Source organism: Lactuca serriola, chromosome 8, assembly GCF_051521515.1.
Source record: "Lactuca serriola cultivar US96UC23 chromosome 8, Lser_US96UC23_V15, whole genome shotgun sequence".
NCBI classification, from domain to species: domain Eukaryota; kingdom Viridiplantae; phylum Streptophyta; class Magnoliopsida; order Asterales; family Asteraceae; genus Lactuca; species Lactuca serriola.
The window spans coordinates 71,307,777-71,331,649 of NC_136415.1; the positions used below are offsets into that span (position 1 = coordinate 71,307,777).

Below are 23,873 nucleotides of genomic sequence, written 5' to 3' on the forward strand. Positions count from 1 at the left end.
CTTTCTAAGTCCACTAATGGCACATTAAAGGCCCACTAATTGCCCTATTTTCTAGATTGGACCCTACTTCTCAAATGGGCCTTCCCTAAGCCCAACCATTCCCTTAGCCCAAAATCTGACTTCTGATGGCCCACAAAGGCCCAATAGATGATAAGTCCCAAAGTTAGCCCAAACCGAGGCCCAAAAGATGAAAAGCCCAAATCTGATGAGTACGCGGGGCGTACTCCTCTATACGCAGCACGTACCTGCTATGTGGCTTGTACACTGCGCGTACTACCCTATTAAGCCACTTTTCCCATTAAGTGCTTAATACTCTAATCCAAAGGCTATAATCACATATCCAAGTCCTATTCAATGTCTTGATCCATAAAGTCGATCACTTGGTGGCTTGCAACCCACCAAATGAGCCCAAACATAGAATAATAGCAACTAACTCCATAGAAATGGCTAGATCTCATGTATGGTTACATAAAGGCCTTAAAGGTTGAAACTTTACTACTAAAGGAATGCTTTGAGCTCCAAGGGTCACAACCCTAAGCTCAAAAACGAGGTTGCATGATAAAGATCCATCCTTTGGACCTAAAAACGTCCGAAGCTCCATAATCCTAGATCTAAGCTTCTAAGAGGAAAGTTGGAAGCTTTATACCTCCTTTGAGTGCCAAAAGATGAAATAATCCTAGATCCTTAAGCTCAAGATACTCAAGTTCTTCTTCTTCAACTCCTCTTCTCTTCTTCCAAGCTTTTCCTAACCAAAATAAGCTCAAAAGGTCAAACACACACAACAATGGAGTATGAGGGTGTATTAGGGTTTTCTGAGGGTAAGGGACTGGTAAGAAGGCTAGGGTTGAGCCATAATGGGGTATTTAAATGGCTTAAAACCTCAAAATTAGGGTTTTGAGTCTGCTCACGTACGCTGCACGTACTCCTTGGTACACTGCGCGTACATGCATGCACCCCCCGCATCCTAGGCGCCTCTACGCCCCGCGTACGCCAGGTTACGCCCAGCGTACGACTTATGGACAACCCAACTACTTGGCCCACTCTGCTAAGGCCCACTCCAAAAATCCGCTTGTCCCATTATTAGCCCAATAATTAATATTAATTACTTAAATTAAATAATACCTCGAGAGACGGATGTTACAATTCTCCCCCACTTGTCTTAGACTTCGTCCTCAAAGTCTGTTGTGCCTAAAAACAACTATGGGTAGTGCTTCCTCATCTCCTCCTCGGGCTCCCAAATCCACTCCGAGCCCTTTCGGTGCTGCCACTACACCTTCACTAGCTCGACCCTCTTGTTCTTCGGTTCCTTCGTCTTGCGATCTAGAATCGCCACTGGCCTGTCAATGTAGTTCAGCCTGTCATCAACCTAAATATCCTCAAGGTGTACTACTATTGAATCATCCAATAAGCACTACCGCAACTGAGAAACATGGAAAGTGCTGTGAATCTGGTTGAGCTCAGCGGGAAGATCCAATCGATACGTTACCCTGCCTACCCAAGCAATGACTCTAAAAGAGCCAATAAACCTGGGGCCTAGCTTGCCTGCTTCCGAAACCTGATAAAACCCTTCCAGGGTGACACCTTCAGGAGGACCATATTGCCCACCTGAAACTCTAAGACTGAACGCCTCCTGTCGGCGTAGCCTTCTGCCGACTCTAAGCAGTCTGGAACCTGCTCCGGACCCGCTGGATCCTCTTAGTAGTCTTGAGTACTACTTCAGTACTCCCCATAACTCTCTGACCGACTTCACCCCAACAGATTGGGGTCCTACACTTCCTCCCATAAAGTATCTCAAAGGGAGGTCGGTCTATGCTGGCATGGTAACTGTTTTTATATGAAAATTCTGCTAACGGAAGTTATGTATCCCAACTTGCACCGAAATCTAACACACATGCGCGTAGCATGTCCTCGAGAGTCTGTATCATCATCTCACTTTGTCCGTCTGTCTAAGGGTGGAAAGCGGTGCTGAAATGGAGACGAGTACCCATCTCCTCGTGAAACCGCTTCCAAAATCTGGAAGTGAAACAGACATCTTGGTCTGACACCACTGAGACAGGCACCCCATGTTGTGCCACAATCTCTCGCACATAAATCTCGACTAGCTTCTCGGCCGATATGCTCTCCTGGATCGGGATAAAATGAGCGCTCTTGGTCAATTGATCCAAGAGGATCCATATCGAATCAACCCCACGTGCGGTCTTGGGGAGCTTAGTGATGAAATCCGTAGTAATGTCCTCCAATTTCCACACAGGGATGTCTAATGGATACATCTTTCCGTGAGGCCTCTGGTGCTCTGCCTTGACCTTCCTACATGTTAGGCATCTCTCTACGTACCAAGCTACATCCCGCTTCATGCAGGGCCACCAATAGTCAGGTCGAAGATCTATGTACATATTCATCGCCCCGGGATGGATAAAGAACCACGACTTATGGACCTCATCCATCAGAACCTGCCGTACTCCACCCCGATACGGAACCCAGACCCTCCTATGCAGGGTCAACAACCCTCGGCTATCATAATCAAACGAGGCCACCCAGCCTACAATCCTCTCACATTTCTGGCGCTCTTCTTTCAGGCACTCGACCTGCGTCTCTCTAATCTGCTACAATAATGGAGTGATCACCATCATCCTCAAGCATAAATCTCTAATCGGAGCCGCTACCGCCTTGCAGCTCAGGGCATCGGCCACCACATTGGCCTTGCCCGAGTGGTAAAGGATGTCACAATCATAATCCTATACCACATTTAACCATTGACGCTGCCTCATGTTCAGATTCGGTTGATCCATGAGGTACCTCAAACTCTTGTGGTCCATATAAATGGTGCAACGGACCCCGTAGAAGTAATGTTGCCAAATCTTAAGGGCGAACACCACAACCCCTAACTCTAAATCATGTGTCGGATAGTTAGCCTCGTGAGGCTTCAATTGCCTCGATGCGTAAGCTATCTGGCCCCTCTACATCAGAATTACGCCTATTCTCAAAATCGACGCGTCACAATATACCACGAAGTCATCAACTCCCTCAAGCAGGGACAAAATCGGTGCCACGCATTACCGCTGTCTAAGAGTCTCGAAGGCTGCCTGCGGCTTAGGCCCCAGTGGAATGTCACTGACTTCTCGGTCAATCGGGTCAAGGGAACTGTGATCTTGGAGAAGTCCTAAATAAATCTCTTGTAATAACCCGCTAGACCCAGGAAATTCTGAATATCTGATGGAGACCTCTCCCACTGCATCATGGCCTCTATCTTGGCCGGATCAACCATAATACCCTTTTGGTTGAAGAGATGCCCAAGAAATTGCACCTTGCGCAACCAAAACTCACACTTGGAGAACTTTGCGAAAAGTGTCTCCCTCCTCAGTGTCTCCAGCACCTCCCTCAAGTGCTCCTCAAGCTGCTCCTGAATCTTGGAGTAAACCAAAATGTCATCGATGAAAAATATTACAGACCGATCCAACATCGGTCTGCACACACGATTCATGAGGTCCATGAACGCGACTAGAGTATTGGTGAGCCCAAACGACATCAACACAAACTCATAATGACCATAGTGAGTCCTAAAAGCTGTCTTCTAAACATCATCATCCCTGAATCGTATCTGGTGAAACCCTGATCGTAGATCAATCTTGGAGAACCAAGATGCTCCCTGAAGCTGGTCAAACAAATCATCTATCCTCGGAAGTGGGTAACGATTCTTCACCGTTACCTTGTTCAGCTCCCGGAAGTCTATGTACATACGATGTGACCTGTCCTTCTTCTTCACAACCAGGATCGGGGCTCCCCATGGTGAACTGCTCGGCCTGATAAAATCCTTGTCCAGCAGCTCTTGCAGCTGCGTAGACAACTACTGCATCTCGAGAGGAGCCAACCGATATGGTGCCTTGGCTGTCGGAGCCGTACCAAGGACTGGGTCAATCCTAAACTCAACCTGCCTCTCCAGAGGTATCCCAGGTAAATCCTCCGGGAATACGTCCGGGTACTCTCGCATTACCGGTACATCATCAACTGTCACCTTACCCTTATCCCAGGTATCCATGACATAGGCGACGTACCTTGCGCAACCCTGTTGAAGGTGGCGCCTCGCTCTCGCTGCTGAACATAAAACCGGTCCGCGCTATGGCCTCTCCCCCTGGATCACTAACCCTCCCCCACTAGGAGTGCGAACCCTCACTAGCTGCTGCTTGCAGTCGATCACTACCCTATTGGCGCTCAACAAATCCATACCGACTATAAACTTATTCTCTTGCAGAGGAATAGGAACCAAATCCACTGAAAATTGCTCATCGAACAATTGAAGCGTACATCCTCAGTGAACTCTCGTGACCTTGACGGTCCTGTCATCTGATATCTCAACATCAAGTGGGCAATCTATCTCCCCCAGAGCTCTACTAAATCGCTTGTTAAGTGCGAGCAACACAAAAGATCGGGTGGCACCCGAATCAAACAGTACCAAAGCTGATATGTTGTTCACTAAGAACGATCCTAGAACATAACACATAAACATAAGTAACAAAGAATATAAATAAAGAGATAAGAGAAAGATACATACCCGTCACCACGTCAGGAGCTGCTCGAGCCTCCTCTACAGTAAGCTGAAAAGTCCTGCTCCACGCCGTAGGCACCTCAGCCCGGCCCTGCCGGCCATCCGTAATCCTCAATGTGGCAGGAGAAGGTGATACCACCTTCCCTGCTGCTGCTAAACGCGGGCACTGGAACCGCTTGTGTTCTCTCTGATTGCACTAAAAGCAAATCATATCTGATGCTGTCGTGGTGGTGGTAGTGGCTGTGCAATCTCAGCTCACATGACCAGTTCGGCCGCACTTGTAGCAGCCCGAACTCCCCGCCTTGCACACTCCCTCGTGCATCTTACCGCATTTGCCACACCGGTCGTGGCTCTGCTGGCTCTGAGATCTGTGATCTAATTCCTTGGGCTTCTTGTTCAAACTCCTTGACTAACCCCCTCTGGTTTCCTCTTCCTTTTCCTCTCCATCTCTAAATACAACTCTTTCTCTCTCTCTCTCTCTCTCTCTCTCTCTCTCTCTCTCTCGCCCTAACAATCATGTCCTCCAGCGTCTTGCAGCTGGAGCGGCTCACAAACTGTCTAATATCACTCCTCAACATCTCGTGGTACTGAGCCTTCTTCATCTCCTCGTCCGCCACATACTGCGGAACAAGAATGGCTCTCTCCATGAACTTGGCGTGATCTCCGCCACTGTCTCTGTAGTTTGTTGGACGTCCTGAAACTCTCTAGCAAGTTGCTGCACCTTTATCACAAGTGCAAACTCGGCCCTGAACCGGGTCGTAAAGTCACTCCATGTCATGGCACCAAGGGTTGCATCATCACCCATGGCACGTCCGACCTCCTCCCACCAGTCACGTGCCCTGTCCTTCAAAAGACAGGACGCTAGTCTAACCTTGTCCCCCTCGGGACATCTAAAAGGGCGGAATGTGTTGGCGACATCAACCAACTATCTAGTACTCGCAATGGGGTCCAGAGCCCCATGATAGTCATGAGCTCCACATGCTCTGAACTCCCAAAAAGTGAGTGTGCACGACCCCATCATGGTCGTCACCTCAGTGCGGAAAGCACTAAATCTCTCATCTATAAGCTCCAGGATACCATCATTGATCGAACCGAAGATCACAGGAGTCTGCTCAAGAATACTGCATGTGATCTCTGAGGAGATGAACTACCTAGTCTACTCGTATAGCTGCTCAGCTCCAGAGCCTGAGCCTGATCCCTCACCGGCACCTAAACTGCCGACTGCTATTCTAGAGCGTAAAACCACCACTATGAAAAGAAAAGACATCATAAAAACATCAGAATATTAAACATAACTCGAAGGATCTCATACGCTACAAGTTTCGTGAATTCATCTCAACCTTCCTTGATTCGAGTACGGATCCTCTGCTTTCAGTCGTACGGTCCTATACTACCTTCCACATCTATCTGTACTTTCCTCAAGAACTTCCTTGACTCCACCAAGTCCCTACTACTGCTACTGCTCTCTGTCACTCCCATCCTAGGCTTGCCCTAGGGTAATCACCAATCCACTCTCTGCCATCAGCTGTATAGGAAGTCCCTGCTACCTTCCTCTAACTAGCTCGCGAAGCCCAATACTATTACATACCACTAAGACTATATAATTCTTCGAATGAGAGGTTCTACCCTACAACGGTTAGACTCAAACGAGAGCTGCGAAATAAGGCTAAACCTCACCTTTTGAAATTATTCAGTCCTTGCAATATGTAACTTAACATATTCGTTTACTAGTTAGTAAATGATAGCTAGAACTCCTAAAAGCACAAAGCAAGCAACATTCGAGCATTGAGTACACATAATTAAGCATATACAAATCAGGCTATCATACCGACAAATCTATACTAGCATGCAGTTCATAAAGTTGATACACATATAACAAGCACATAAGGCATCCTTCCTAGATCCTTAGTCCTAATCTAGCATGCAGTTCTCATAAAGATGATTATCATATCATAACATAAACGTGTATGGGTGATTTGGGAGTACTTACTAGAGCTCGGTTGATTGCATGCACCACACCCTTTTTCTCTTTTCAAAGTTCTTTTCTTTATCAAAATTCTTTTCGCTTTTTTTAAAAAGTCTTTTCTTTTCTCAAAATCCTTTTTACAAAAATTGATTTTCCTTTTTAAAATTTCTATACCAATTCCTTAGTTTGAGTTCAGACACACCCGAAAGTGTGCCCGAATCCCTCAAACCAAGGCTATGATACCAACTTGAAACATCCCAAAAATACGGTCCAAAATTTTTATTTTTAAGACATTATTAAAATCATAAATATTCCATCATCATAATAAAATCAAGAGCCACGTATCTCAAAACATCATGTCAAATATTGTATCAAAAATCATATAAGTATATGTCAGAGTCTAAAACAATCCTAGGCTGAAACTGTGGTGTGAGCCATGCGATCATCCTGAGCCCTTCCCTTTGCTAGTTGAAGTAAATGAAACCAAACTGAAAACTATACGCACAAAGCTTAGTGAGTCTCCCCAAACAACTACATACCATACACATAACATATAACATGTAACATAAACTTTGGGACACCGCCCAGCTGCATCGGGACGAAACCGACATCGGACTCCTGCCCGGCATCAGGCTCACCGTGGCATCAGACTACGTCTGGCATCGGGCTTACCCCAGAACATACACATCATATCTTATATCATAAACACATAACATAAGCATATCACATACATTAGGCTTGCCCCGGAATACATAACAGATAACATATAAACTAGCATGCATCAGGCTTGCCACGACATCAGGCTTACCCCGAAACACATAGCACATAACAGATACACTAACATACATCGGGCTTGCCTCGAAACACATAACACATAACATGCATGAATCACAAAGACATCAGGCATGTATATACTCTTCTTGGGACCGCACCGACATCGGACCGAAATCCAGAACTACTAACATCTAAATGGGCCGACATTGTGCCCTTAGACGCATTCCTACTGGAAGAGGACTCAGCTCTCAAACTGGATGCTGAACTCGTACATGAGGAATCTCTATTGGCTGCTCCCACGACTCCCGGACTAACTCTATATAAATACTTAGTCAGACAAATTGAGAATCCTTCTAAGGGTAAAATGACCATTTTACCCCTGCTCTGATTTGGACCATAATCAAGGCACAAATCCATATAAACTTTCTAATTCCACTAATGGCACATTAAAGGCCCACTAATTGCCCTATTTTCTAAATTGTACCCTACTTCTCAAATGGGCCTTCCCTAAGCCCAACCATGCCCTTAGTCGAAAATCTGACTTCTGATGGTCCACTAAGGCCCAATAGCCGATAAGTCCAAAATTTGGCCCAAACCAAGGCCCAAAAGATGAAGATACCAACTCTCATGAGTACGCGGGGTGTACTCCTCTATACGCAGCACGTACCTGTTGTGTGGCTTGTACGCTGCGCGTACTTGCTGGTACGCCCATCGTACTACCTTGTTAAGCCACTTTTCTTATTAAGTGCTTAATACTCTAATCCAATGGCTATAATCACAGATCCAAGTCCTCTTTAATGTCTTGATCCATAAAGTCGATGAGTTGGTGGCTTGCAACCCACCAAATGAGCCCAAACATAGAATAATAGCAACTAACTCCATAGAAATGGCTAGATCTCATGCATGGTTACAAAAAGGCCTTAAAGGTTGAAACGTTACTGCTAAAGGAATGCTTTGAGCTCCAAGGGTGGCAACCCTAAGATCAAAAATGGGGTTGCATGATAAAGATCCATCCTTTGGACCTAAAAACGTCCAAAGCTCCTTAATCCTAGATCTAAGCTTCTAAGAGGAAAGTTGGAAGCTTTATACCTTCTTTGAGTGCCAAAAGATGAAATAATCCCAGATCCTTGAGCTCAAGATACTCAAGTTCTTCTTCTTCAACTCCACGTCTCTTCTTCCAAGCTTTTCTTAACCAAAATAAGCTCAAAAGGTCAAACACACATAGCAATGGAGTATGAGGGCGTATTAGGGTTTTCTAAGGGTAAGGGACTTGTAAGGAGGCTAGGGTTGATCCATAATGGGGTATTTAAATGGCTTAAAACCTCAAAATTAGGGTTTTGAGTCTGCTTACGTACGCTACGCGTACGTGCATGTTCCCCCCGCATCCTAGGCGCCTCTACGCCCCGCATACGCCTGGTTACGCCAAGCGTACGACTTATGGGCAACCCAACTATTTGCCACACTCTGCTAAGGTCCACTCCAAAAATCCGCTTGTCCCATTATTAGTCCAACAACTAATATTAATTACTTAAATTAAATAATACCTCGAGAGACGGGTGTTACAACTCAGGATCCGATCATAGCCATGAAGTGGCTATCGGACTTGGATGGATGTTTCTTCATGTGCTCATGTCCTGCTGACCAGAAGATTAGATGTGCCCTGGACTTGTCGAGTTCCAGGGCAAAGGACTGGTGGAGGTTGATGACTAGGTCGTATACTGATGATCAAAGAGTTGCAGTTACTTGGGAGTAGTTCAGGGAGATGTTCCACGCTCGCTACATTCCACGGGTTGAGCGAGAGCGACTGTCACATGATTTTTTGGATCTGAGATAGGGTACGGAGATGGTGACGGAGATCACCCGCATGTTGACTGAGAGGGCGATGTTTTTCCCGGATTTTTCTTCTGAGCACGCTCAGATGACACGTTATCTAAGCATGCTCAAGACCGATGTCTGTCAGTTTATTGCTACCCAGCGTTGTGATCCACTACTGGAGTTACAGGAGGCCGCTAGGCGACATGAGCTTGAGATCGAGTTACAGTTATGGGAGCAGAGGCAGGCCTCTACGCAGTCACAGCCGGCGCGAAAGCGGTCTAAGACCGCTGATTCTAGGTCTGGAGGTCAGCTCGGCCGCACTTGCGGAAAGCGCGGGAAGGATCGTTCGAGGGTTTGCCGATCTGGTAGTGGGTGCCACAAGTGTGGCAAGTAGGGCCACATTGATATGGATTGTACGCAACAAACTCTAGCTTCAGGGGTCAGACTTTGTTACCATTGTGAGCAGGTGGGCCATATGAAGGCCCAGTGTCCCCTACTAGCCGCCAAGCCGGCGCAGGCTCTCGCGCCAACTACATTAAGGATTACTGATGGGAGTCTGGGTAGAGCAGGGCCCCCGAGGGCTCAGGGACGTGCCTTCCAGCTTACAGTTGAGGAGGCTAAGGCAGCACCTGATGTGGTTGCTGGTATGTTTCTATCCTTTATCTCATTGATTTTATCTGTTTTATGCTTATATGTGTTGTACCATGTTAGGTACATTCTTAGTGAACTCCTTACTTGCTTTGGTATTATTTGACTCGGGGGCGAGTCGGTCATTTGTCTCTCAGTCATTCAGTAGGGAGTTCGGTTTTCCAGTGGAAGAGCTAGAGTGTCCATTGCGAGTCTCTATTGCCAACGAACATGGGATTTCCGCTTCTTCGGTCTATCAAGGTTGTGTGTTGGAGATCTTCGGGGTATCTTTCCCGATAGACTTAATTTCGATTCCCATGGGGATGTGTGTGTAATTGTGGGTATGGACCGGCTTAGTCGATTCAGTGCCATGATAGACTGCGAATGTCAACGGGTGGTAATTCGAACCCCAAGTGGGGGAGAACTGGTTATCTTCGGCGAGGGCACCAGGTTGGGTTCAGGGTTCTACTCAGCCGCCAGTTCTCGACAGTATATTCAGCACGGGTCTGCGGATTATCTAGCGGGTGGTAGTTCGAACCCATAGTATGTTGGCATTCCAACCCGATGGTTGAGGGCCTCGGGCATTCCAACTCGAAGGTTGATTGGGCCCATAGTATGTTGTTATTATACGTGTGTTATTTTGTTGTGCGGGTATTTTGGGGGAACTTACTAAGCTTCGGGCTTAAAGTTTGGATTTTGTTTCAGGTACTTCAGATGATCGCGGGAAGGTGAAGGCATGATCGTGCACCTCCTCACCTTTTTATGATCTTGATTTCTGGGATACTCTGATATGAAACTATTTTGAAAACAAATTTGTAATAATTATTGGGTTTTGAATGATTTAACAAGTTTTAAATTGGCATGATTTTTATGGATGTTACGTCATGTTAAATTTTGTTTACCTTGGTTTTTGGGGAAAATATGTATTAACGATTTATTAATCTAAAAACAAAAATTTTTATGCCGTGATTTTCGGGATGTTACATGATCCAGAAGGAAAAAAATGTGAAGGTTGATCGTGAACGAGGGAGAAGGAGGCCTTTTTATGAAATTCATTCGCCAGTTGATGAGAATTAGTTAAAACCGTTTTCAGTTGCTTCCTAATTTGTGTAATTGGTCATGCTTCTTTCTCATTACAATCTTTGAGGTTTCATGTGTGACAACCCGATATTTTGAGACAATAAAATATAACACCAGTCAAATATAGGCCAAAATATAACTTTCCTAAAAATCTTATTTGGGTTAAATAAATTAGTAAGAATCGTATCAAGGTTTTCGTACATATAAAGAACACTAAAATCTGAGTTATAACGAAGAAGTTATGACCAATCTAAGATTCACGGCAAAAACCGGCAACGCTGATAGACGTAAAATGCAAAGTTTCGATACAATAATTTTTAGTCTTAGGTATCTAAACGAAAGTCGTAGATTTCGTTAAACCGTGATCATGCATAAAAAGAATGCCCAAAACGGACTTTGTATGAAGAAGTTACAAATTTACAAAGTTTCGTAACAACGGTAGACAACTAAAAAACTCAAAATAAAGATCGAACGATTTTTAGCCGACACAACCTAAACAAGAGTTGAAGGTCTCAACAATAATAGTTCGATGGTAAAAAGACAAACGAAAACGGATGTCGGATAAAGAAGTTATGGATTTTTAACGAAGTTATCGTGTCCCGACCCATTAATTAAAATATAATTAAAAATAAATTTAAAATTAGCCGATGGAGTCTAAATGAAAGTTGTAGAGTATTTTCTTACCTTCGCGTGGATATAAAGAACGTCAAAAACGGAGCTCGTATGCGAAAGTTACAGATTTTACAAGTTTGAGACACAAAATTCGAGGCTGTCAGGCTGGCCACGATGTGGCACAGATGGCCACGACGTGGCACAGTGATTGATGGGGTTTTCAGGCTTGGCAGAAGACGTATTGTCGATGGAAGAAGATAAGGATCAACCCCACGACGTGGCAACCTTATGGCCACGACGTGGGACCCCAAAAGTTGGCCTATAAATAGATTTCAAGGGTTTTCCGAGTTAGGTGCTCATCTCTTTCCATCTAAGTGTTGTTACTCTGCGAAATTACCTCGATAAACCATCCCGAAGCCCTGGTTTTCACACTCAAGTCCCGAAGGAAGTTCTACACTCTCGAGAGTTTCGAGAATCCCGAGATTTTCCCGTGTTTTCAACTTTTCCTGTCAAAGTTCTGCTCGATTCTTCTCTCGACTACTTCAAATCAACCACTTCAATCAAGTGAGTTCATACCCCTATAAACTACATTTTCAAATATGTTATCAATGCTTTTTATACGCTTTTAAAGGGAGGGGGGGGGGGGAATACAAGTAAACACACGGTTATTATCGTGTGTAACCTAAAGTTTCATTATATACTCTCTTATTCAAGTAAACCATATGTGATTCATAACTACTACATGGAAACTTTAGTACACAAAATATACCACGATAACATCTTGTCTTTTTAAATTAAATGTGTGGTTAAACACATACGAATCAAACACTTTATCAATACTTTGAGTAAATGTGTTCATTTATGTCACTACAAAGGTCACACTTTACATAACAACTGAGCATTTCACTAGGGTTTATTATACAAACGAAACAAACTTTTGGAAAAACTATAATAGTTTACGACAAGCATTTTTACATGTTAAAAACTCTTTATCCAACTGCCTTACATATTTTATGTTTCCTTTCAAACGCTGTTAGAATCGTGTTTCAAATAAAGGTTTTCTTATACTTAAAAATTGTTTTTATCAAACAAACTACTTTCAAATAGTCTTAAAAGCCGACATCAAGTCATAATTTTTTATTTATTAAACTTTTCAAAGATTTTACAAAACTTCTTTTTATATTTTATTGTCAAATGCACGCCTATATATATGAGTATATATATATATATATATATATATATATATATATATATATATAAGTATATATAGCATGTATACATATATAGACATAAAGGTTTCCATCCGTTGATTCAATACCTTTGGGTAGCAAAGACATACTTCGGTTATACACGTACAATACTAGTAACTATAATAGGTATAGTTAGGAGATACTACTTACCATTCCAAGTACAAGCAAATCATACAAGAGTCAGTTTATTTATAAGTCTATACTAATACATTACATACTATATGAAGAGATACGATTACATACAATTACAAGGCATACAATTTCAAGATATACAATTTCAAGAGATACGATTACATAAGATAGTGTACTAGATATTCATGAAATTTTACATATTACAAGTACCATATCAAAGAGATATTTTCATATACAAGAACAAATAGACATTTTCATACGTAAATCTGTTTTATACTTGGTTTTGTGAGACGCTTCACGTACTTTCGAGTATGCATTATTAAGTCCTGTATTATATACCATAATCCCTTGTAGGGGGAGCGTGATACTTGTGTATAGATCTATACGGGATTGATAATCCCGCACCTAAACTGTTAGCTACAGTTACGCCGGCAGGCCTGGGATGACAAACGTCATAACATTCCAACGCATGAAGAACGTTGTTACAGGCAGTCTGGGTCATTAGCATGGTTATAAAACTCACATGGAGTAATAGAAACACGCTGATTTACGGGGTTATCAAATACCTTATCAATTTTATACGTATACAAATCTACTATTCTAGGCATGAAAAACACTATAGGAGTTAATTTTTGGGACTTTTAAACTACCACCCACTTATGGGCAAATATTGGATTTCTAAAAGCAAACATTTAAAACAGTCGGGTCTTGGTAGAAGGCTACTTTTTATACTAGTAGAAGATATGGGATTTTCTAGGGTTCTCAAATGTTACAATTACTTACAAACATGTTCATAGGTACAAAATTCCTTCAAACATTTACAGGTCTTTCTTTACAGCTTTACAAATCAAAGTCACATAAATACTTATGAATTCACCAGCATTATTGCTGATACTCTCTTTCAAAATAACTTGTATTCCCAGGACACAGATAGACAGGTACGACTACTAGGTTCTGTGAAGACGGAGTGGTCAAGACTCGTCTTTTATTTTGAATATTCATTTTGTAGAAATATACTATGAAAGAACTCAAGTGTAATCAAAATTATACTATTAATGCAATGGATGATGTTGTTGCTTGTTTACTACTTTACATTTGTTGTGATACATTACATGACGTCCTCCGCCCCAGAACGTTTCCGCCGTTCTCGGTTTTGGGGTGTGACATCATGTGATTAAATTCCAACCACTTTGGGTGTGTTTTTTATGACTAATTGCTATTAAAATTTTTGTTAAGAACACTCTCAAAAGTGCTATTAATCATGCCTATGAATTGCTCAAAGTTTTGGAATCATTGCCTTCCTTTTTGTTGCTAGAATTCATATCTATTTCTATCTTAATTCTAGTGAGTTTATATGAAGTATTTTTCTGAATAAAGGCCATGTTTTGAACCATACAAAAGGATCTTGAAACATTCCCTAAAGGTCTTTATAAGTGGCTTAATAGTGGAGGAAACTTAAACCTCAAATGGTGTTTTCTCTTTTAGCAATATACATTGTTTTTTTTTCCTAAAAGCATTGTACTTTGATTCATGGTTTGAAGTTGAAATTGTCATTTTGACTCCATGACATGTTAATACTGTTAAGAACTTAATTTTCAGCTTTATAGTCATTTTTGTTTAAGGCTTAATGGGTTAAGATGTCAATTAACTCTTAAAACTCAAAGCTGGGAATAGTAGGAAAATACCTATTCTGCCCTTGTTTTGTATAAAATCTAGAAAAATCACCGAGGTCAGATTTAGAATATGTAAACTCTTAAATTTTAAATTTTGAGTCTAGTTTGACCATTATTTTTCCCAGGACGTACAAGCACTCTATGAAAAGATAAAGTCTAAAATACTGGAATATGGAAAAAAAAATTGTAATGTTTTACACGTTTTAGTGGTGCTAAAATGACCTTAAACAGACTGTTGTTTCATATCTTACATTGATTGGAATGAACCTAGGTTGTTTAGGTTGCAAGTACTCTAATGTGTGTGATATTCTATTAGTTATGATGATTTCTTCATGTGTATGAGAATTTAGGATGCATATATGTGCTATATTCTTACTTTTGTTATGAGAGATGTGTTAGGGTCATGATAGAAAGAGTGTTTTGTGTTGTTTTTATGAGATATGTGCATGCCATGATTTCTTGGAAATATTTGTCTGTGATGATTTAGGGTAAAGCTTGCTAGTGAAGTGATAATCCATAAAGATGATATGTGCATGAAATTGGATGTGATGTAAAATGTTCTAACTTGTATTTAATAGTTTGCAGGTTTATATAAGAAAAACTTGAGAAGTAATGTGCTCTTAAAAGATGATAATAATGCATGATTACTTAGGAAGGTTAATTATGCAATTTCTTTATATGATGAATTAATAACTTATTAATTAAAAAGGGGAATACACTTAGAGGGGAAATGGTAGCAACCTAGATTTAGATGTGTATCCTATCTGGAATATATAATGGCCTAGTGGTTTGAAATATACCTATAGAATTAGATCTTAAGCCAACACGGAGTGGTTTTTCTATTCAACTACTTGGGGCATGGTCCATGGTTTCTAGGACTGGAGTGGTGTTGACGATCGATGGAATGTATGCACAAACACCACGTGGGATTTGGTAGGTGCAACATAATGGAATTGACTTCGCTTGTGATCCTTAACGACAATGCATGTACTAGTATACGCAACGTTGGACTAAAGGCTCTAAAAAGAATAACAATTGAGCATTATTATGATGATTATATGATGTATTTGATGCCATGCTATGTGAGTGTTTGAATACATGTTTATATGATGCTTTTTTTGGCCTATTTGGGATATGTGTGTTCCATAACATTGCACTTATGATCAGCTTATTTAGCCTATATTGACACTTATTCTTTTTTGTTGTCATCTTGCAATGGTATAGGTAGCATAATCTGATGGCTTGGTGAGGATGGGGACTTTTGGGTAGTTATATAGTATTACTTAGTGATGATACCACTTTGGACATTTCGTTGAGATTTCATTTACGTTTGATTTTGAGAACTTACTTTGGTATTGGTTTTTTGGGAACTTTTATTTTGATGAACTTGTTTTGTTAATAAAGTAACATGGGTGATGTTTTCATAAAATTCAAAATAAAAGTTCTGTTAACGTATTCTGGTTAAAAGTGTTAAATAATAAAAAGGAATTTTTTTGGTGAAAAATCGTGATGTTACACTAGGGTTCCCACTGCATTGCGTAGGTATGTGTATGTGTGTGTTTGAAAGTGTCGTTGAAAAGTTTCATCTATTTCTTTCGTTTCAAGCAACAACCCAATGAACGATTTCAAATCTGTTAGCCTCCTTATCTCTTACTTTCCGACCTATAAAATATTTCAATATGATATCACACAATATATTTAATTATAAAGTTTAAATATTAACCCGAAACCCAACGCGAAAATAAATAATTTGAGACAACACGATACGATAATTAAACCATATCGGGTTTTGGCCATTCCCTTTCAATCCGTTTACTACGAACTCGACAAATACACTATGTTTTCCATGCACTACAAGAAACCAAGTCTTTAGCAGCGACACAATTACCGACGACGAGGGATTTTAGCGGCGACTCTACCATTTGTCGCCGCTAAAAGTCTTCGTCGCCGGTAATTGTGTCGCCTCTAAATACTTCCCACCTGAATCCGCGTTTCCCCCCTGATAGATCTCAACCGTTCGATCGAGTATCTAATCCAACAGTTGGGGCCTCTTATCCGCACCTACCTAATATCGGCGACATTTATGTCGCCGCTAAAAGTCTAAAAGGCCGCCGCCAATAATGGTCTAAAAAATGACGCGATACCCTTCCCTCCAGATCGTCGCCGCTGTTGATTCGTGTCACCGGTAAAGCCCAAACTGTCGCCGCTAAAGGCTATTGCAGATAAAAAAACGCATGCAGTCTGCTCATTTTGCTTCCATTTTTCCTTCTATTTGCTGCTAAGTTGCTGCTGCTCTTCCAATTGACCCCGATTTAGCTATTGATTCCTTGATCCCAACAAGATTTCTCCACACATTGTGTGAGATTAGGGATCAAGGGTGTTTAGGGCTTCAATTAAACGTGTTAAGTTTCGATTTCTAGCTCCATCTCGGGAAGAAAGGTAAGTTGAAGTTCTTATATCTCTTTGTCTTTGTATGCTAACTTCGATTTCTAGCTGCATTTAATGATTAATTGAAAAGTATTTTTCAATTTCAGTGTTTTTGGTAGTGTTGTCTTTGGGTTTACGGGTGAGGGTATTTTCGGGTGAAAGACCAATTTTCCGGCGACATATTCGCTGATTTCCGCCACTACAGGTTCTATTATTTCAATTTATTGTGAAATTTAAGTTTAATTGCAATCTATGTGTAGTTGTATCAATTATGTGAAAATTGCCATATGTATGTATACTTGATATTTGTATGAATCTATGTGAATTTGGTGTATATATGCCAATGTATGTGTGTTTGATATATGTGTGGTATATGAGTATTTAGTAGAAGTATATATGATGTTATTATCTATATATGTGAAATTATATGTGTTTGTTATAAGTAGGATGTTATTGTATGCGTATGTGAATGTATGTATGTTTGTTGTAAATGTGGTAAATGAATGTGAAAGATTTCTAGTTAAATAGAAATGTTTATTCTATGTAAATGTTTATTTCTATGTAATGTGTATTTGTAATAAAAATTGTATTTGTATATCTTATAATTTTTCAGGAAATGAAGTCAATATCGCTTTTGTTTGTGTATACCATGGCTGTTGTTATGGGTCGTGGACACAGGGGTGATGGAGCTGAGGACCTACCTCTCCTAGGTGGTAGAGATGTTGGTCATCACAAGCAGGACCGTAAGTCTTATTATAAATTTTTATTTACTATTTTTATTCAGTTATTATAAATTAAATCGTTTCTAATAATTTTTAATTACATTTGTAGTTGAGCAACATGCACGTAGGAAAGGTCGAAGCAAAGCCAAAAATATAAAGCTTGAAAGAGCGATCTTACGGAATCAGGGTAAACCAATTAGCATGGAATATGATAGGGATATAACATTTGATCTCGTAGGAGAGCCGAAAGACAAGTTTTCATGAGATGTTGGAAAAACAATGTGGCAAATGGTCCCTTTTGATAAATGGACTTGGAAAAAAGTTTCCCCTGTAATAAAGGACACTGTATTACAACATTTAGGGATAATTATTTATTTAAAAATATTTTATATGGTTAATTATAACTGGTTTTTACTTGGTTAACTTTTTTTTTTTGTAGAAAAAGTTTGATTTGGATCAGATGTACCAGGATGTACAAGCTAATATGTTGACAGAGAGTTTTCAAGCAGCTTTGTTAAAAGGTTATCGAGAACGTAAAGCTGACGCAAAAGAATATTTTACGTTAGTCGGAGGGTATGAAGATATCCCAAGAGCATTAGCCAACCCTCCAGAGGGTATGGAAGTTGATAACTGGAAGAAAGCAGTTGAGTATTTCCAAACGGATGAACACATAATTACTTCAAAAAGGAACAAAAAAGTCCGTGAAAAACAAACAAATGTGAATCGTGGGGGGTCGAACTCGTATAGTTGTACTTGCTATAAGAAGGTAACGTACGATACATGTAATTATTTATTTAAAATATAATCTTATTTTTAAAGTTAAACAACACCTTAAGAGAGTGGAAACGTTTTATAAAGCTCATAGCGATAGGGATAGTGTATTTGTTACTGCTGAGGCGGAACAACAATAAGTAAGTATTTAATTGTAATTTTATCATATAATTAAATTTTTATTTATACTTAATTGTTACTCCCATTTGGGAGTTACAAAATCGGTTAGTCGAAGAGTTCTTAGAACAAACCCAAGGTGAAAGTGAGTTAACACCCGCCCAAGAAAGAGCTGCTTTTGAGAAAGTATTAGGAGAGCGACGTGGCCATATCAGAGGCATCGGTCATAAACCTTCTGGTCTCCCGCCGATTCCATAGCCATCGCAACCATCACAGGTAAAACAATCTACTTTGGTTTTTTGTGGTGATTATTAGCAAAAAGCTTTAGTAATTAGGATTTTGTCCCAAGTGCAAGAAATAGCAATGTAGTTTGATTTTTGTCTTAGTTTAAAAATAGCAATCTACTTTTGCATCATAAAATGCATATTAATTTGGTAATTTTGGTTTTGTGGTGATTATTTGCTAAAAGCATTGATAAATGAGTTTTTGTCCCAAGTGCAAGAAATAGCAATGTACTTTGGTTTTTTTTTCTTATTTTAAAAAATAGCAGTCTACTTTGGCATCATAAAATGCATGTTGATTTGGTAATTTTGGTTATGTGGGGATTATTGGCTAAAAACTTTGGTAATTAGGTTTTTGTCCCAAGTGCAAAAAATAACCACGTACTTTGGTTTTTTGTCTTAGTTTAAAAATAACAATATACTTTAGCATCATAAAATGCATGTTGATTTTGTAATTTTGGTTTGTGGTAATTATTAGCTAAAAACTTTGATAATTGGGTTGTGCAAGAAATAGCAATGTACTAAGATAGTTTTTGTTTATGTTTAATAATTTTACTTATAAGTTTATATATGTTGTTATTAATTATGTAGTCGGAAAATCTTCGTGCAATGCTTAACGACCCGGCATGTAGGGATGAACTTTATTCATTTCTTCAATCCCAAAATAATCGAAGAAACGATGGAAATGAAGATGATGGTATGTAGAGATGAGTTTTATTTGCATATTACACTTGTTGTCACGCTTTGCTACTTTTTAGATTGTAAATTTTTTGGTTGTTTTCTGTAATTACCGGCGGCATTATTTCTTTTTATATTTAATCGAATGTTATGTAATTACCGGGCGACACTATTACCGGCGACATTATTACTTTTTATATTTAATCGAATGTGCGTGTGATTACCGGCGACACTATTACTTTTGATATTTAATCGGATGTTTGTTTTCTAATTAGCGTCGACACTATTATTTTTGATATTTAATCGAATGTTGTTATGTAATTACCGGCGACATTATTACCGACAACCAAAATCGTTGAATAAAAAAAATTAAAAAATGAAAATTGTTATTACCGGCAACACTATTACTGGCGACATTATCATTACCGGCGATGACACTCTTTACCGGCGACAAGCTCATTAGCGGCGACCATTTCATCAATTGCGACGAAACAGTAGCGGTGACTTATTACCAACGATGTGTCACTGCTATTACTGTTACCGGCGACAATTGGACCTTTTACCGGGGACTTTTCTCGCCGCTAATTATCCTTTTCCTTGTAGTGATGTCTAAATTTAGTAGAGGAATTTATTTTAATAAGATTTTCATAATATGGTGTGTTGATCTTATATTTGTCCTAAATATATGAAAGCCACCTAAGGGGTCGTTTGATAGTTTCTGACTGGGTTAGAGCTGACTGGGTTAGAAGCTGACTGAGTTAGAAATGCTGATTGAGTCCATATCTGACTGAGTTTATGCTGTTTGATTATTTATCTGAATGGTTGTGCTGAATGAAAAATGACCATATTACCCTTGTGTTGTCTCTTATGCTGGATAAAAATTTGTAAAAACACAAATTATCATATAAAATCCAAATTAAACATACATCAATTAAAATCCAAATACAAAATGTAATACAAAATCCAAATACAAATTGTCATACATAATAAAAAAAAAGTACACAATTTAACGTGAACCATTTGAAAGTAACTGATTAGCAATCTGGTCACGCAAAGTAGTCATATAGTCAACGGCTTCTGAACCCCATTCTATGCCTTCTATGTTTTGACCTTCATTTCCTCCACCACCCACATTAGGAGTAACCATAGTGTTTTGTTCAAAGGTCGTAAATAATTCATCTTCAATATCGTATTTCCTTATAAAATTATGGACCGCAACACAAGCAATGACTATGTCTCTTTGCATTGGAAAAGGATAAGGAGCCATTTGTTTTAAAATTGGAAATCTGGCCTTCAATACACCATAAGCACGTTCAATGTAATTTCTAAGTTGTGCATGAGCATGATTGAACCTTTCTTCCTTAGTTAAAGCTATGTTTCTTCGAAAATCCGCTAACCAATACCTAGTATTGCGGTAGGGAGCCATAAATCCACGGGTGTTGGTGTATGCGGCATCACAAAGGTAGTATTTATCTGTAGATGTATGACAAATTTATCATATAAATAAAAAAAGATAAAAAAACGTATAGTAAAGTTACAAACCTGGTGGAGGGAATGGAAATCCGGAAGTCGGGTTAAATGCGACTTCTTTCAAAACTTTAGAATCATGTGCTACGCCCTCCCATCCAGCCCATACAAAGGTGAATATCATATCAAAATTACAAATTCCAATTACATTTTGATAACATTCACCTTTTCCTCTTCCCCTATAACGAGTTTGTTGATCAACAGGCACAACTGCATGTACAAGTGTTCCATCTAGTGCACCTATTGCTCCGGGAAATATCTGCATTAGTCGTCTATATCGTTCTGATGTATTTCTTGTTGCATTAGACGAGGTTGGTACTATAATTTCTCGTGCAAAACACATCATTGCACGTAAGACCTCATGAAAACATTGATGAATTGTTTGTGTGGAGTGATGAAATCTTTCTTTAACGGCTCGAAAACGTTCATTATGTCCTATAACATGTAAAAACATAGCCATCTTCTCTTCAACGCTTATGGTCCTACTAGATTGCAACCAATTTCTCTCTGTAAAGTGATTGCATAATAGTACAAAAGCATCTTGTGAAAGACGTATCATATCGAAACATTGTATAGGACATCCGTGTATCAAATCTTGCGTATACACATACCCCTTTGCTACCTGTTCACTAGCTCTTATTCTTTTAATTATTCTTTTCCTTTGTCGGACCAACATCAACCAATACCACGAGAATATAAGAAAATATAAAAAGTCACCTTCTTTATCCATGTGTCCAGTTAGATGTCAAATACAAATTACATTTTAATCAATAACATAACAAGCCGTAACATGTAAATATTAAAAGCATAACATTCCATAACATATAAATTCATATAACATAATTGCATCTAAGAAAACAATTCATAACATAACTAAACTGTAACATACTAAAGTCAAACAATGAACCAGAACATACTAAAGTCAAACAATAAACCATGACATACTAAAGTCAACCAACAAACCATAACATACTAATGTTAAACAATGAACCAGAACATACTAAAGTCAAACAATAAACCATGACATACTAAAGTCAACCAACTAATCCAAACTTTCTTCCCGCATTTGTTACCCACGACTCACAAGTTGACAAGTTAAGGCGCAACCAAATTTTCCTATTGCCAGCACTTTCAGCAAATAACATAAGAGCAGTGGTGTATTTCGGATCATATTCTCCCCACTCCAAGCTTGTCAACCTTGCCATACAAGCATCCATCTCCTTGTCAAGATTATTTGCTTCCGTGAATGCTTGTGCAGCCTTGATAATTTCTTTTCCAACTTCTTTCAAGTCATCATCAAGTGTGGTTTCTTTAGGACCATTTCGCTTGCCCCCCTTGTTTTTTGTCCGCCCAGATGATTCCTCACTAGTAGGTTGAGGTACGGTTGAGCTTGGGGTATTTGGATGAGGTGCTGGCTCTTCCATCTCTGTATCCTCAAAATCATGTGCACTGAAGGTTTCATTGGGATGAGGTAGTGTCGAAGATGGCCCCCAACTGTGAACACCGGTCGAGGTCGCCCCATCAAATAGTTGGGTACAAAGATTAGGGCAAGGGAGGGGTGCATTTCTCAGCTTATCTACATACTTGTTCAGCTGTTTGAAAATTTAATAAATATTGCTAAAGTAGTAAAAAAAATAATCTAATTTAAAAAATATGTATATATATATATATATATATATATATATATATATATATATATATATATATATATATATATATATATATATACCTTTGCTTCAGCTTCCCATTCTTCATTAGTCATGTTAAAAGAATTTGTTACGGGATTGTAAATATTTCCGGTTTTGTTTTTAAGTTTTAACCACACCGCATACTTTGCTTTTAAATAGTCGTATCGGTTTTTCATTTGTTTTTTGTTGACAACAAAATTATGATCTGTTTTCAATTTCTCTGCAACCACATCCCATGAGCTTGCCTTTAGGCCACTACCCTCCCGGCCATTACTTGTTAATTCTTGGATACACGCTTCCAAAAATGTTTTGTCCACCAATTCCGACTTCCAACTAACCCTAGTTCTTTTATCCGTCATGTCTATTTTAAAAAAGAAAAAAAAAGTAGCTAAATCATTCACATAACACACATTTACAAATAATTCATCCACATAACACATGTTTACAAATAAATCAAGTAAAAATGTGATTTCATGATATTTTCAACAACATAAAACAATCTTTTATAAACAAAAGCACATAAATGTGATTTCCTCATACAAAAAAAAGTTTGATCTCATAAACATATAACAATTTTTTATAAACAAAAACACATTATGAATTGATTTTATAAACATACAACAATCTTTAACAATCTTTACGATTCTTTTGTTGGTTGCTCCATTGCACTTTTGATTGCTGCCATATTATTTATACAAGCAAAGAAAGTAATGTCTAAAGAGGAGCACACCATATTACTTATACAAACAATCTTTTAATATTATTATTATCTACAAATAATTAACTAATTATGTGTATATACATTCTTTTAGAATATATATTTATGTAAACATGGTAATTATAGGGGTCTATAAGCTTAGATGTGTATTTGTTTTAATTCCCATTTTCTTGAATACATATTGTTGTAAGCATGGTAACAGCATGTGCCAATGTGCTATACATAATGCAGTAGACACATATTTGAAAGTAAAGGACACCAAATTGTCAAAAACACATTATGAAATCAGATTTCATAAACAAAAACAGATTATGAATGGATTATATGCTAACCCTTCAATCTAATTTAATCAAAAAATAATGAAAGAAGCAAGGATAAACTTTGATTTCAGAATTCAATCAGTAAATTGACAACAAACATGAAAGGCTTTGTGATTTCTGAAACATAAAAGCAAAAAAGAAAAGATGAAGAA

General features: G+C 39.2%; 2 protein-coding genes across 2 annotated transcripts; both read right to left on the reverse strand.

The window, feature by feature from the left end:
• Window positions 1–20,474: 20,474 nt before the first annotated feature.
• Window positions 20,475–21,455, reverse strand: LOC145067016 (uncharacterized). The gene is made up of 3 exons (XM_079014245.1): window positions 21,161–21,455; window positions 20,872–20,941; window positions 20,475–20,664 (listed from the first exon to the last, which is right to left on the reverse strand). The coding sequence occupies exons 1-3, from the start codon at window positions 21,453–21,455 to the stop codon at window positions 20,475–20,477; spliced, it is 555 nt and encodes a 184-aa protein (XP_078870371.1).
• A 537-nt stretch (window positions 21,456–21,992) lies between these two features.
• LOC145070497 (uncharacterized) lies at window positions 21,993–22,844 on the reverse strand. The gene is made up of 2 exons (XM_079017439.1): window positions 22,725–22,844; window positions 21,993–22,587 (listed from the first exon to the last, which is right to left on the reverse strand). The coding sequence occupies exons 1-2, from the start codon at window positions 22,755–22,757 to the stop codon at window positions 22,030–22,032; spliced, it is 591 nt and encodes a 196-aa protein (XP_078873565.1). The 5' UTR covers window positions 22,758–22,844; the 3' UTR covers window positions 21,993–22,029.
• Window positions 22,845–23,873: the final 1,029 nt, after the last annotated feature.

Excerpts from the sequence above, each read along its gene's own strand:
- LOC145067016 (XM_079014245.1), bottom strand. The coding sequence starts at position 21,455 with ATGGCTATGTTTTTACATGTTATAGGACATAATGAACGTTTTCGAGCC. Across the intron at positions 20,942-21,160 it reads TTATAGGGGAAGAGGAAAAG|ATAAATACTACCTTTGTGAT; the intron begins GTGAATGTTATC and ends ATACATCTACAG. Across the intron at positions 20,665-20,871 it reads GCTCCCTACCGCAATACTAG|GAAATACGATATTGAAGATG; the intron begins GTATTGGTTAGC and ends TAATTTTATAAG.
- LOC145070497 (XM_079017439.1), bottom strand. The coding sequence starts at position 22,757 with ATGACTAATGAAGAATGGGAAGCTGAAGCAAAG. Across the intron at positions 22,588-22,724 it reads AATGGGAAGCTGAAGCAAAG|CTGAACAAGTATGTAGATAA; the intron begins GTATATATATAT and ends ATTTTCAAACAG.